The sequence below is a fragment of the Tachyglossus aculeatus genome, chromosome 15, assembly GCF_015852505.1.
Source record: "Tachyglossus aculeatus isolate mTacAcu1 chromosome 15, mTacAcu1.pri, whole genome shotgun sequence".
Classification (NCBI taxonomy): domain Eukaryota; kingdom Metazoa; phylum Chordata; class Mammalia; order Monotremata; family Tachyglossidae; genus Tachyglossus; species Tachyglossus aculeatus.
Genome location: NC_052080.1, coordinates 7,331,793 through 7,345,950, shown reverse-complemented (window position 1 = coordinate 7,345,950; position 14,158 = coordinate 7,331,793). Strand labels below are relative to the sequence as shown.

Genomic DNA, 14,158 nt, shown 5'->3' with positions numbered 1-14,158 from the left:
CAACCCTTTGCTCCCTACCTTTAGCAACTCCTAGCAGAGCTGTCACATTTTCTAGGGAAGTCTTTTCCAAGCCAGAGGAAAAGAAAAGAAAAGCCTCAGCAGCCAGATTTTCAGCATGGCACTGTCACCATCCCCCTTGGCATGATGATGCGTTTAAGGTAGCAGCATTTTTATTATTCAGTCAGAGCAGCTGGGGGACTCAGCAGTTCTGATGCTTTGTCTCTTTCGGGTTGGCTTCTGGTGGGGAGCTTTGATCTGACCTGACCATGATTCCCAGGACTGGCACTTTTTGTTTTTTCCCCCCAATCTGTAGAAATCCAAATCTCTCTCTGGTTATCAAGGAAACTAGATTACTGCCAGATTTTGGATCTGGGCAATAAGGGGGACTTTCTCATAGCTTCTCTCTGGAATCATTTCTGGGATATTTTCCACAGTCATCACAGAAAACAGGAATGAACCGGCAGCTAGTGAACATTTTGACAGCCTTTTTTGCATTTTTCTTAGAGACAAACCACTTCAGGTAGGTGAAACGACTTTCATGCTGATATTTACAAAAAGGCATAAGAACTGTGAATAGAAGAGATGTCACATCCTTGGGTTCTGTTTAGCTATGCCCAAGACCATTTCATTTCGGTCGCGTGGAGGATAGCTTGATAGATTTTCTCTTTTTTATTTTTTATTTTTCATTTCAACAGATTCATTTTTGGCAAGATATCAAATTAAAAGCAAGTTTGTAGAATGCGTGGTCACACTCTTTGAATTTCATCACACACATTTTTACAGCAAATGTCATATTAAGGTAGTCTGCTGAGTTGCATACTGCTCAGATTTTCTATTTTAGAATGTGGTTTTATTATTCCAGTTGCCTTGGAAGTTGTCTAGCAGGATGCCCGAGTGATATTCGTCCAAGCTGTGGAAGCGATTAAAGTCATTTGCTATGCATGGGTGTATTTTCATGTCCAAAACAGAAAACCTCCCTGATTCTGAGCCAACCTGAGGTCATTATAATATTCCATCGAGCTCACACAGGGAGCTCTAGGTAGGAATTTTCTTGAAATCTCAGAGGAGGAAAGATAACTCCTTCATATTCATCTAGATTTATTTTCTCATTCCAGAAATAGCATAAGATCCATTGCCCAAATGAATGTTCACCCCATTACAATATTGTGTTTATACATATGGCTGTGGGAGGGATAATTCCAAGTCTCGTATTATTATGTGTGTAATACTGACAAGGATGACATATCTCATAAGTAGTTAAATTAAGTTGAACCTGAAAAGTGAAATTATCTCCCTACAGTCACCCTTTAGCCTAGGGGAATGGGTCCTAAAGCTTCCACTTCAAAGAGTAGTTTTCTAAACCTTCTGCCACAAAGACAGAAAACAACCCAGAGAAATTGAATACGTTAGTACGGCAATAGCTAGTATGTTGGGAAATCCCAATATGGACATTGTCCTATTTCCTGCTTTGCATGCAAAAAAAAATAGTCTTGAATGTCACATCATCTTCAGTAGACTCATCACTCAAAATGATATGTGGTTTTGCATGAGGTCTGGTTGGCTTCAGCATATTAATCGTATTTATTGATGAATACTCCACCGAAAGTTGATAATGCTACCTTGACATGCATTTGACAATTGCAAAAGAGTATGGTATTCTTTTAGACCCTCCCTTAAAATGTTTAATAAAAGATTCTCTGAAAAATATCACACTGAAATTTTAATTTCAAACAAAATATGAAATTTCAAATTAAAATTTAAGTATCATTTAATGCTTCAGGGTAAAAAAAGACTACTCGGTGAGTTAATTCTGTTTTTGACAGCATTGATCACTCTGCAGACCAGATCTGTTCATTTCACATACTCTTATTCTTGGTGAGAAGATGAACATCTGAAAATCTTCACATGAAACTTCTAGGTTATCGTTAGCAAGAAACCCCGAGTGAATGGCTAATGAACCAATTTTTAAATGAAAACATCAATCCCAAACCCTGTGATTAAATGTCAAGATGTAACTGTCAATTGATCAGAATAAAACGAGCACTAGATTTGTTCAACGTAGACAGATTCTAGACTGACATTATAATCCCCCCAAATCCCCCTTTCAGAAGCTTGTTCATTGGAAATGCTGTTGGGATGTTAGTCATTCTAAGATAACTGGCGTTTTGTTGTTTTGGGGGTTTTGTGGTTTTGGGTTTTGTTTTTTTTTTTGGAATTTACCAGTTTTTACTGATGGGTAATAGGCTTTTTTTTTTTTTAGCAAATGTCAAAATACTTGAAGGGAATGAGCTTTTGGAGTATAGTTTGATATTTATTGATGACTCTCATTGCTTGAAATTGGCTTTAGAACATATTCTAATTCAGAAGCATCTGAAAAGCCTGGCACTCTCCTAGTTGAATGTTTGTTAACCTAGCCAATGTATTTCCCCTAACTGGTTGAAGATACAAATACAATTTGGTATATTGAACTTTAGAGTATTGGAAGAATAGTAGTTGCTAATGATAGCGAATCATTTCTTTAGGGCGGCTCTATGTAAAGACCATGATTCCAGGTCTGGAAAATCTCCTTCGCAGACCCTATCTCCCTCAGATTTTTTGGATAAATTAATGGGACGGACTTCAGGATACGATGCCCGAATCAGACCAAATTTTAAAGGTAAGTTTTTATTAATGCTGTGACAAATGTCTCGGAGATGTTCTTGAAGAATGCATGCTTTTCAGGACTTCCCGTATCAGCAGCCCTGCTTAGGTCTTCCTGTGCTTACTTTCTGGAAACAGTATTCCAGTCAGTTAGCTAACAAGTGGTAAATATTTCAAGCTTTACTCTTGTTTCCGGAAGGTTTTGCAAACTTCCCTAGTGGCTATTTACAGACAATGAAGAATTGCACTGGTTAACATTACAGTATCATGTAATATAGGCAAGGGAATTTAAGAAGGACCAAGTTGTGGGGTATGTTTAGATGCCAGGAGGGCACTAGCTCTCAGAACTTCTAGAGAAAGCTCAGTGGCTCCACCAAACCATCTAAGTGTAAAGAACAAACAAACAAAAAAGCTGGGTAACTTCAAATTAAAAAGATTCATCCTTTACATTCTTCCACCATTACACACTTCCTCCTTCAAAAACCCCAGGCTGTAAATAGTTGCCCTGGTTCATTTTCTTTCTCCTTGGTATAAAGTCTATATATTTGCTTATCTGGAATTCAATAGTCACCGTAATCATAAGATTATTATGTTCATATCTTTGTTGAGAGCTTTAAGTTGACTTTTCACAGTCTGCTAATTCCCATTTTAGTGATATGCAACCCCCCTCTAGGGCTTTTAGTCTTTTAAATTTCACTTTTAAAGGGGTGAGGACGTGAATGACACATAGAGTTTGCAGTGTTTATGATTCACTTTTTATTATTTTATTCATCTAGTGCATCCTTTTATATCCTGACTTCATCAATGTCATCAGTCTTGTAATTAAGAACTAATTATTCAGAAAGATTCAACGGTTGACTTGTTAAATGAAGCTATTATTTATTGATTAATGAATTCTAGAAGAAGTTCTTTACTTTTTATAGTGGGGTCCGTTACTTAGAACTGAATTTCATGTGATGTATGGAGAGTCATTTCTAGCAGTATTTCAAATATCCTTGGTGTGGTGTGGTCTTTGGTTTAGCAGGCTTCTCTTTCACTCATTAGCAATATCACTACTTAGCTTTGTTTAAGTCTGCAAATGCAATTTTACTGCCAACAGTAAGTTTGGGATCGAGTTTCTTTAAGTGCTGTACCTCTAAATATGGCCATCTACAAATACTTTTTTTTCATAATGGAAGCAGGGAAAAAAGTAGCTTGGGCACTCTGTAATTATCCTGATTGATTTGAAAGGAAATTCATTTTAAAGAGGGAAAAATAGACACTGGAAGCTTGGGTGACAGTGAAACAAAGGAACTTCAAATCCTGCATTGGCATTCATATTAGGCATGGGAATGACCGTGTACAGGGTTATTGCAAGAAGAGGGTACACCACTGAATCTGGTAGGTTCAAAACAAACAAAAGGAGACACTTACTCACTAAGCACATGGTAAACTTGTGGAATTGACTACCAAAAGGGGTTAGAGGCAATTCAAGAAGGATTCATATAGGGTGAGAGAGGCATTATGGGTGACTGGAGGGGAACTTATGGTTGTAGAGGGAAGGTGGGTGTGTTAAGATGGGACACCTCCTTTCCTATTATTATTAGTTTTAGGAAGGGAAGCCACCACACTAGTCCTCCATGGATCTTGTTGCCGTGGTCAAAGCCGAATGCCTCAATAGTTTAACATGGCCTTATGCGTATCAGCCGAACAGTTCACTATCTCAGGGGACCAAAGAGACTCCATCATGAAAGCAACGTGTCCTAGTGGAAAAATCATGAGTCCACGAGTCAGAGAGAGTCAGTCCGAATCCCGGTTCTGCCACTTGTCTGCTGTCTTCCCTTGGGCAAATCGCTTAATTCCTCTGTTGCTCAGTTTCCTCATCTGTAAAACCGGGATTAATTCCCCCTCTCTCCAATTTAGACTGTGAGCCCCATGTGGAAGAGGGGCTGTGTCCATCCTGATTATCCTGTATCTACCCCAGCGCCTAGAGCAGTCCTTGACACGTAGTAAGTGCTTAGCAAATATCACAGTTATTATCATTATCATTCTTATTATCACGTTTTTGGTGGAAATGCCTGCCTGTTCATTCTGACTTGACTGGCCTAGAGGGAGAAGAGAGACGAGAGAGAGACAGAAAGAGACACTCCCTTCCTCATTACACCGGATCTCCCAAGACAAGGAAAGGCAGAATGACAACCTCAGTGTTTTTTTTTTTTACTTTGGGATGTTTGTCAGGCACTTAGGATTTTGAACTGTTTTTCATTTGCATTTCCTGAGCTCAGAGGATCTTAATGGCTTAAAAAGGGGCAGTGGGGTGACTATCAAATACTTTTAAGTTTAAACATTAATAGCCCAAGTGGATTTTTCTCTCTCCCCTCTACCTCCCTAGTTCACTGAGGACTCTCTTCTCTTTTAGTAAACCTAAAAATAGCAGATTCCTGTTAGGAAAAGTTAAGGTCACGGTTCCCATTGGGAACTTGATGAAAGTTTATCCACGGTAGGAAGGTGCTGTGTACACTACAGGCAAGTACATTGGGAGCTCAGTAATGCTGCCCCAATATAGGACTTTGCAAAAAGGATCCCCCCAGATATCCCACAGCTGCCGAACTGTGCAGCTGGTCTCTGGCCATACAGAAGACAAGACAAAGCAGTCTTAGGAAGGGGTAAGTAAATAAATCAAAATAAGTGATGGCATTTGTTAAGCGCTTATTATGTGCAAAGCACTGTTCTAAGTGCTGGGGGTGGGGGGAATACAAGGTGATCAGGTTGTCCCACATGGGGCTCACAGTCTTCATCCCCATTTTACAGATGAGGTAACTGAGGCTCCGAGAAGTTAAGTGACTTGCCCAAGGGCACACAGCAGACATGGTGGAGCCAGGATTCGAACCCATGATCTCTGACTCCAAAGCCCATGCTCTTTCCACTGAGCCACGCTACTTCTCGTAGTGTGTACCGGGGAGCAACAGAATATAAGAATTTGTTCTAGACCCAGCTCTACTACTAGTCTGCTGTGAGACTTTGGACAAGTCACTTCACTTCTTTGTGCCTCAGTTACCTCATCTGTAAGATGGGGATTCAGTACCTGTTCTCCCTCTTAATTGGACTGTGAGCCCTGTGTAAGACAGGGGCTGTGTCCAACCTTATTAACTTATATCTACCCCATTGCATAGTACAGTGCTTGGCACATAGTAAGCACTTAAAAAGTATTATTATTATTGTTATTATTTCAAAAGTGATGTGAAGGTAGGGAAGAGTCCTAAGTGTTTAGAGGGTATGGACTCAAGTGCAGTAGGTGACAGAGTAGGGAAAATGTGGAAAAAAATACCACAGATGATGAGATGAAAGATTAGTCAGGGAAGGCTTCCTGGAGGAGATATGATTTAAGAGTTTTGAAACGGGGGAGAGCCATGGTCTGTTGGATTTGAAGTAGGAGAGAGGGCATGAACAGGGGTCTGAGTATAGTGCATGACACCCAATATTACCATTGCTAATACTAGGGTGAGAATTTAATCTATGCAAGAAAGTGATATGGGGGAAAGAGGTTGACAGGAAGAATTTTACATTCTCTAGAATGAATGGGTGAGGGAAATGAGGCAAGAGAAAACATCAAGGCTTCTGGTGACTGAAGGGGATGTTTGTTAGAATTCAGTATTTTCAAGTTGTCAGAACGCTGGTATCGAGGGGAAATTTTGGAGGGTAGTTCAGTTAATAGTGGCAGGAATGGCATTTTAGTTGAAGAATTTTGTTGAGACTTGAGGAAAAAGGAGAGAATAAAGAACAGCATACAAATGCCCCATGAAAGAGAAGACATGAAAGAGAAAGGAGGAAGTGGATGTGGTTTTGTGGCAGGATCATCAGTGTAGGAATGAACAGTTTTTCAGCACATGGAAATAGAAAGACCTGACTTGGGAGAAGGTTTGAAGACAGTAAGGTTCTTTTTATTTACTCACTCTCCAACACAGTACATACGCTTTAACATGGTTTTAATTGAAAACAATAATGATAAGGTAGAGGGATTTAACAATGATTCAGATGTAATATTACAGTTTACTTGGCATTGAGAAGAATGGATGTAGACTGTTTTGTCATCTCTTAATGTAATGACGTAGCTACAAGATGTTTCGCCTTGATCGATTTTAATGTCTGTCTCCCCTCACTAGATTTTAAGCTCCTTGAGAGCAAGCTCCGTTGTATTGTACTTTCCCAAAAACTTAATACAGCACTCTGTACAGAGCAAGTTTTCAAATACCACTGATCAATTGATCAGGTTGGAATATAGCAGTAAGTGCATAGAGAGTACTCAACATTTATAGCCATTGATTTAGAACGTTATGAAAAATTGGAACACCTTAAAGATGTAAACCGGTAGCTGGCCCAGCAGTGATTGGTGACTGAGCCATTTTCTGAGGTTTCTTACTCATTGTTACTGTGTCATTATGGACTCTGTCCATAGCTTTGTGAGTTGGACTTCTTTATGTGGTTGTATCTCCTTACCTTTTTAGACTCTGAGCCTCTTGAGACCAGGGTCTGCATCAACTAATTTCTATTGTGATTTTCCCCTAAACTCAATAGAATGCTCAGGAAATGGTAGTGCACTTAGATAATTTTGATAACCATGATCCTTTGACCAAGGGAGGTAGAAGCCAGAGGGCCCTTTTGATGAGAAAAATGGTCTTTCTAAGATTCCTTTAAGAGAACCAGCATGGCTTAGTGGAAAGAGCATGGGCTTGGGACTCAGAGATCTTGGGTTCTAATCCCAGCTCCACCAATTGTCAGCTATGTGACTTAGGGCAAGTCACTTAACTTCTCTGTGCCTCAGTTCCCTCATCTGTAAAATGGGGATTAAGACCGTGAGCCCCACATGGGACAACCTGATCACCTTGTATCCCCCCTGTGCTTAGAACAGTGCTTTGCACATAGTAAGCGCTTAACAAATACCATTATTATTATTATTATTTATTATTATTAATCCCAGTTCTACTGGTTGTCAGCTGTGTGACTTTGGGCAAGTTATTTAACTTCTCTGTGCCTCAATTACCTCACCTGTAAAATGGAAATTAAGACTGTGAGCTCCATGAGGGACATCCTGATTACCTTGTTTCTACCCCAGTGCTTAGAAAAGTGCTTGGCACATAACAAATGCCATCAATATTATTGTTATTATTAGATCAGCCGGTTTTCCCATTTTCTTGACTTAACATGAATAAATAAGAAAAAAATGTTTTAAAAATAATATTCTTCTATTGGAATCAGATTTTACTGCATTTCCCCAATTTGATATACTCTTTCTAGGCCACACATCCCTGGTGTGCTCAGAAAGATGTTTCATTAGTGATAAAAAAGAGAAATGCAAAGGTGTGCGCTAGAAATTAACAATGATTCTGACATGCTTGTGAAAAAATTAACTCAGTCCACAAGCTCCATTAGGGTCATTTCCATAGATCTTAGGAGAGCTTACATGCAATGTAATACCCTAATTAAGGTATTTATTAAGAGCTTACTACGTGCCAAAGCACTGGGCTACGACCTGGGCTTGATTTATTCTAATCAGTCTCCACATAGGTTAAGGGGAAGAAAACGAGGTGAGTCCCTGCTCTATTTGACTTAATAATTAGAGTACTTTTTAAGCACTCACTACGTGCCAAGCAATGTACTAAGTGCTGTGGTAAATACAAAATTGTCACGTTGGGTACAGTCCCTGTGCACATAAGGCTCACACTGTCAAGTAGGAGTGAGTAGGATTTAATCCCCATTTTACAGATGAGGAAACTGAGGTACAGAGAAGTTAAGCGGCTTTCCCAAAATCACACAGCTGTCAAGTGGCAGAGTCGACTCAGGCGCTATCATTCTCAGACCTGTGCTCTTACCACTAGGCTTTGCTGCTTCTCTAGAGTTGACCAGAAAATCATGCTAAAGGTAGTTTTGAGTAGAGGCAAGGCAGACCAGAAACCATTTTTCAACCTTGAGTATCCGGTCCAGTCTATTCTTAGGTAACTTAGGAACACACCTTAGTCAAAGTGATTGTATTTTGAAAACAAGAAACTCAGTTGACTGGAAACTACACAAAATATCCACCCCAGGGCATACTGCAGTAGCTCTGTTTTCCTCTCACTGAAACAAAGCTCAAATCTGTTTCAGTGAACAGTTCTTCAGAAAATAATTAGCTCCTGGGTTGACTTAACATGCTAATTTCTATCTCGGTGTGGGTAACACATTATACCCGAGTCCTCCTTTCCGCCACTGGAATAAAGAATGCCCACAGGTCTCTGCCACCTCTAAGTTCTGGTGCCCACAGTGCACACGAGATAAGATCATTCCTCTGCCGGGCGTTATGCACATGGTATTTATCGCATTTCATCTCAAATGCCACAGAAGAGCAAATCAAGCATTTCCTCATAGACCGCTGCAGAGTGAAGAGTCTGGAAGGTATTTGCAGATTTGGGCTTAAGGATCGACCCCGTGTGAGACTGCTATCTCTGTTGGCTATTGCTAAGTAAGGATGCCTTCAGATGTGGCCTGGAGAAGGAGTGTTTACCCACCCAGGAGGGTACTTCTTGAGGGATGCTGCTATTAAGAGAGAGTTGTGGTACCTCCAGAGTCCCGGGCCACTGCAAGTCAACATACCCAAAAGGCACTGGGATGTCTAAATAATGATAATACTCTAACACTTACTTTGTGCCAGGCATTACATTAAGCTCTTGGGTAGCTACAGTATATGCAGGTCAGAAACAGTGTCTGACCAACATGGGTATCACAGTCTAAGTAGAAAGGAGAACAGTTAATGAATTCCAGTGTTACAAATGAGGAAACTGAGGTAGAGCAAAGCCATGCAGCAGGCCAGGGGCAGAGCTGGGATGAGAACCCAGGCCCTCCGACTCTCAGGCCCGGGCAGTTGGGCGAGGAGACCAGGTTGAAATTTCATATCTGTGGAGTTGTTATTTCCTATGCAGACCCTCCACGTTTTAATGGGAATTTAACAGAGACCAGGTTGTCTCTGGACAAAATTAGCCTGAAGCTGCTAGCGGGTGATAGGGATTATGCCTTTTAAGACCTCAGTTCCTAGTCAGCAGGAATCTGGGCTTCCCGAACAAGCCCCAGTCTCACTGAGAATTCACCTTGAACTTCAGGCAAGGGATAAACGGAAACAAACTTCGGTCGAAGTCATACAGAGCTTAGTTACACACTGTAAACGCGGGGCTCCTTTGATGGGCCAAAGACAAGACAGTGTCTGGATGGAGAGCTGAGCGTGAGTCAGAGGAGCCATTTTAAAGTGAGCCAAAAATATGTCATTTTTAAAGGGAGGCTTATATAGACTTTTAGAAGAAAGAAATTTAATCATCCTGGTAAATCAATAGTTTCCAAAGACTGGTGTTTCCAATAGGGTTACATTTTTTTCTGAGTAGTAGTGATAATGGCATTTTTTGGAGCAGCCACTTAGTAATCATTTGCTCATTTGGGATATTCAACACACAAATTGGGAACTAACCAGATCCACCACAGGAAAAGAGACGGGAAAGGTAGGATGAGCAGGATAAAACAAAAACAAACAAACAAAAAACAACCTGGAAAATTCAAGTTGTGTGGGACCAGTTTCTGCCCAAAGGAACAGCACTTAATTAAAATAGTAATAGTAGTATTAATAATTGTGGTTTCTGTTAAGGATTTACTATGTGCCGATTACTGTATTAAGCACTGAGGTAGATACAGGTTAATTTGGTTCCTTCCCAGTTTGGGGCTTAGTGTAAGTAGGAGGGAGAACAGGTCTATAATCCCCACTTTACAGATGAGGAAACTGGGGCCCAGAGAAGTGATTTTCCCGAGATCACCCAGCAGACAAGTGGTGGGGATGGGTTTTAAACTCAGGTCCTCTGATTCCTAAGCTTGTGTTCTGTTCCCTAGGCCACCCTGCTTCTACCTCGTCTAATGGGGGAGATTCTCCAACAATATACCGAGCAGTACATTTTCAAGAATCTCAGGCTGGGCTGAGATGAGGGGGCAAGAGTGACTTTGTATGGGTAGATAACCAGGAGTGAGACAGCCATAATCTCACCGCCCCTAATAGGGACAGTGGGAGAGAGGGAGGAAGGAGCAGCTGTTCTGGCGGATTTCCCAGCAACCAGCAGGGATGGGAAGTTGCTAGCAAAATTACAATGGCCTAGAAATTCCTCATTCCAGCCTGGATCTCAGGCCTCTGAGAATATTCCTACAGGAATGACGGTGTCCCTCTGGGTGTGCAAGTTCTTCCTGCTTATTGAATAAGTTACTGACTCCCATTAAGGTGTGCCCAGTAGCTGTACATGAATGGCAGGAATACCTGTCAGTTCACTCAGGGAAGGCCTTTTCCATTCAGATTCTATTCTTGTGATTTTGCTGTATGCTCATTTGATTTAAGCCAAGTTGGTGTCACTGTACTCAGCAACAATTGCCCAGGAAGGGACCGTAATTAAATGAACCGAAGACAAAATAACTCCAATTCTGAATGCATTTTCCCATCCAGGTGTTGCAGCTACAGGGGTCACCACACAAATATGTCAAGTTGATTTCTTATTTTACAACTTTTTTTTTAAACCCTGGCACTTTTCTTCTGTAAATGATGACATTTTAATGGTCCTAGAAATGGATACCCAGAACAAGCACAACTCCTTCCTATTTTGCTTCTGGAAGCAGTTCAGTGTCTGGATTTTGATCTCTCAAAAGCCCCGAGGTTTTGATTCTGGGTACCTTAGGGAGCTCAGCCTTCGTCCTTTCCTCAGGATCTTTCAGTGCATTTAACTGACGGTTCTGAAGTTGGATTTTGCCAGAAGCTGGGGGCATTGTGATCTTGGCAAGAGATTTGGGCTCTGGGAAGTATTCCTCAGACTCTTGGTTAGATTCAGGATATCCACACTCTTGCCAGATGCAGATTTTGAATTCCCCTTTGGAGAGAACAGTTGATAGTTTGGGCCTCTGGGAAGACAGTTTTTTTGTCAGGTGCATCAATTCCAAGCCTACCTAAACCTGTGCATTTTTAGAGACTAGAGTATATCAGATGATAGTGTAATAGTAGCAAGACCTTTATTAAGGGCTCTCAAGCCAGCCTACCTAATGACCTCCTTCGTGGAGGTTGGGTCGCCTGAAGCTCCTGGAGAATCTTGATCCTAAGTCATTTTTACTGACCCTCTTTTTTGGTGTGTTTTTGTAGCCAAAGTGATGAGCTAGGAGCCCAGATTTCTCTATAGTGCCCGTTTTATGTTCAATTGCTTATTTTAATTACTCTCTTTTTAAAGTTTTTTTTTTTTTCCCGCTTGCCCTGTAGAGTATAAGCTCTCCTTGGGCAGGGGAAGTGTCCCTTCTTTGTTTTGTGTTTCTCAAGTGCTTGGAACAGTGCTTTGCATCTAATCAATCAATCAGTGGCATTTATTGAGCGTTTGCTGTGTACAATGCATTTTACTAAGTGCTTGGGAAAGTACAGTGCAATAGAGTTGGTTGACATGATCCCCGCCTCCAAGGTGCTATGTAAGACAAGTACATTCTCTGTGCCCCTGTTTCCTCATCTATCCAAAGGAGATTCAATACCTGTTCTCCCTCCTTCTTAGACTGTGAGCCCCTCGTGGGACAGGAACTGTCTGACCTGATTTTCCTGTCTCTGCCCCAGCTCTTAGTACAGTTATTGGCACAGAGAAAGCACTTAAACAAATACCAAAGTCATTATTATTATAGCTCTAGGAAGACTCTAATTAGGATCTTACCAGCAGTAAGGATCAGTGCGATAGCGTGATGGTTTCCACAGTCTGCTCTCTCTTGTTTTTCTTGGAGGTAGTGATGATGGTGGGGGATTCTTTCAGTGGGCCATATCTCAAGGAAAAGTCTGTGCAGGGGACTGACTAAGCAGCCATTCCTCTCCCTGCCGGGTCATGGCTGGTGAACTCTACTTTTGCAAGGTCTTTCTGGGAACCTGGTTGGGTCGGCTGCATATTCAGTCAGCCGGCCAATTAGACACTGGTGTTCAATGAGCACTTACGATGTGCAGTGCACTGTACTAAGCATCTGGGAGAGTACGATATAACCGACTTGGTAGACAAGTACCTGGAGTGGCCCATTGGTTATCGGTGGCCAAGTGCCTCAGCAGTATTATTTTGCTCTAGACCAACGTTTTCATTTTAAGAATGATGCATTTCACATTCACCTTTAACAACCAAGGCAGAATTTCCGTAAAATAATGGGCTGTCACTGGTATATAGGAGAAAATTATAGTATTTCCTGAATCCGATCCATACATCTGAAAACCTATTTCTTGTATGGAAAGTTAGCCAAATAACAGCCTCGGTGAAGCCCGGATAGTAGAAGGAAGACCTTTTCACTCTGGAAACATGGAGATTTTCATTTTGATATATTGTCAGCATTAAGAATCTGATTTCATAAGGGAATTAAGTCAGCATGTCGGAATATTGCCACAGTCGGTTGGTCTCCTGGCACTCTACAAACCACATAGTGAATCTGGTGGGAGCAAATGTTTTTGAATGAATGCCAAAGGATTGACTGCTGTAGTGGAGGCATTGATCTGATGGTAACTTCTTAGAATAGCCATTGGATTTCTTTAATGCTTATTCATGGATATAGATTTAAATCCTGATCTTTAACTTTGGGAGCTATTGCACTCTTTCTTTAGGCAATTCAAATTCAGAGAATCATGTATGTGTACGTACATTGGCATACCAGCCATGAGATCTTTGTTCAGAGATGATGCGGCTGTTTTCGGAATGATGTGTGACCCCTGTTGTTCTTGAAGATATTGATACTGGTTGTGTGGTGGGTTTTTTTTTTCCCTGTGGTATTTGTAAGTCCTTACTATGTGCCAGTCACTGTACTAAAAGTTGGGGTAGATACAAGCTAATCCGGTTGGACACAGTCCCAGTCCCACAGAGGGCTCACCGCCTTAATCCCCATTTTACAAATGAAGGAACTGAGGCACAGAGAAGTTAAGTGACTTGTCCAAGACCACAGAGCAGACGAGTGGTGGAGCCGACATTAGGACCTAGGTCCTTCCTTGCTTCAATTCCATTTGGAAGGCAAGAACTGTCTCGCAGAAGCCGCAGTCTTCCAGTAACCTTTAAAGCCCTGTGCTTAGAAGTAACGTCCCAGGCAGGTTGTTCCCTTCTTCGTATTTAGTCTCTCAATGATTTGCACATCATGCTTGCTGCAGTTACCGCCTTAAAAATAACCATTTTTAACTGCAGTACACACTTAACCTGCATTTGAAAGTCATGACCCCATCCCAGCCCCTAACTCACCATTGGCAGTCATCAGGGATACAACCACTACAAGCTTGCTGAGAACAGGGTGTGGGGCTCTTGATTTGGGGCCTGGGCACAATTTTCCCAAAGTGTCCCCCTGCCTATGTGTAGCCAGGCCCGATCTGTCTTGGTCCCCATCTTCCCATTCTGGTCTAAGGGCCAGATGCAAATGCCTTTGAATGACACCCTCACCAGCTGAGACAAGAGAAACCAGACCTGAAAGAATATAAGCTGCTTGTTTGTTTTTTTACACTGGTATGTAC

At 41.4% G+C, this 14,158-nt stretch overlaps 1 protein-coding gene across 5 annotated transcripts in view; it reads left to right on the top strand.

Annotated features, from left to right (window-relative positions):
- Positions 1-14,158, top strand: part of GLRA2 (glycine receptor alpha 2) — a 79,237-nt gene continuing 65,079 nt past the window's right edge. For 4 of the 5 annotated variants that reach the window (XM_038757473.1, XM_038757472.1, XM_038757471.1 and 1 more), the window contains exons 1-2: positions 1-520; positions 2,523-2,656. In XM_038757473.1, coding sequence (XP_038613401.1) covers positions 453-520; positions 2,523-2,656 — 202 coding nt within the window. In that variant the 5' untranslated portion in view covers positions 1-452. Of the gene's footprint in view, positions 521-2,522; positions 2,657-14,158 lie in introns of those variants that run through there. The other variant, XM_038757475.1, reaches the window with a different exon arrangement.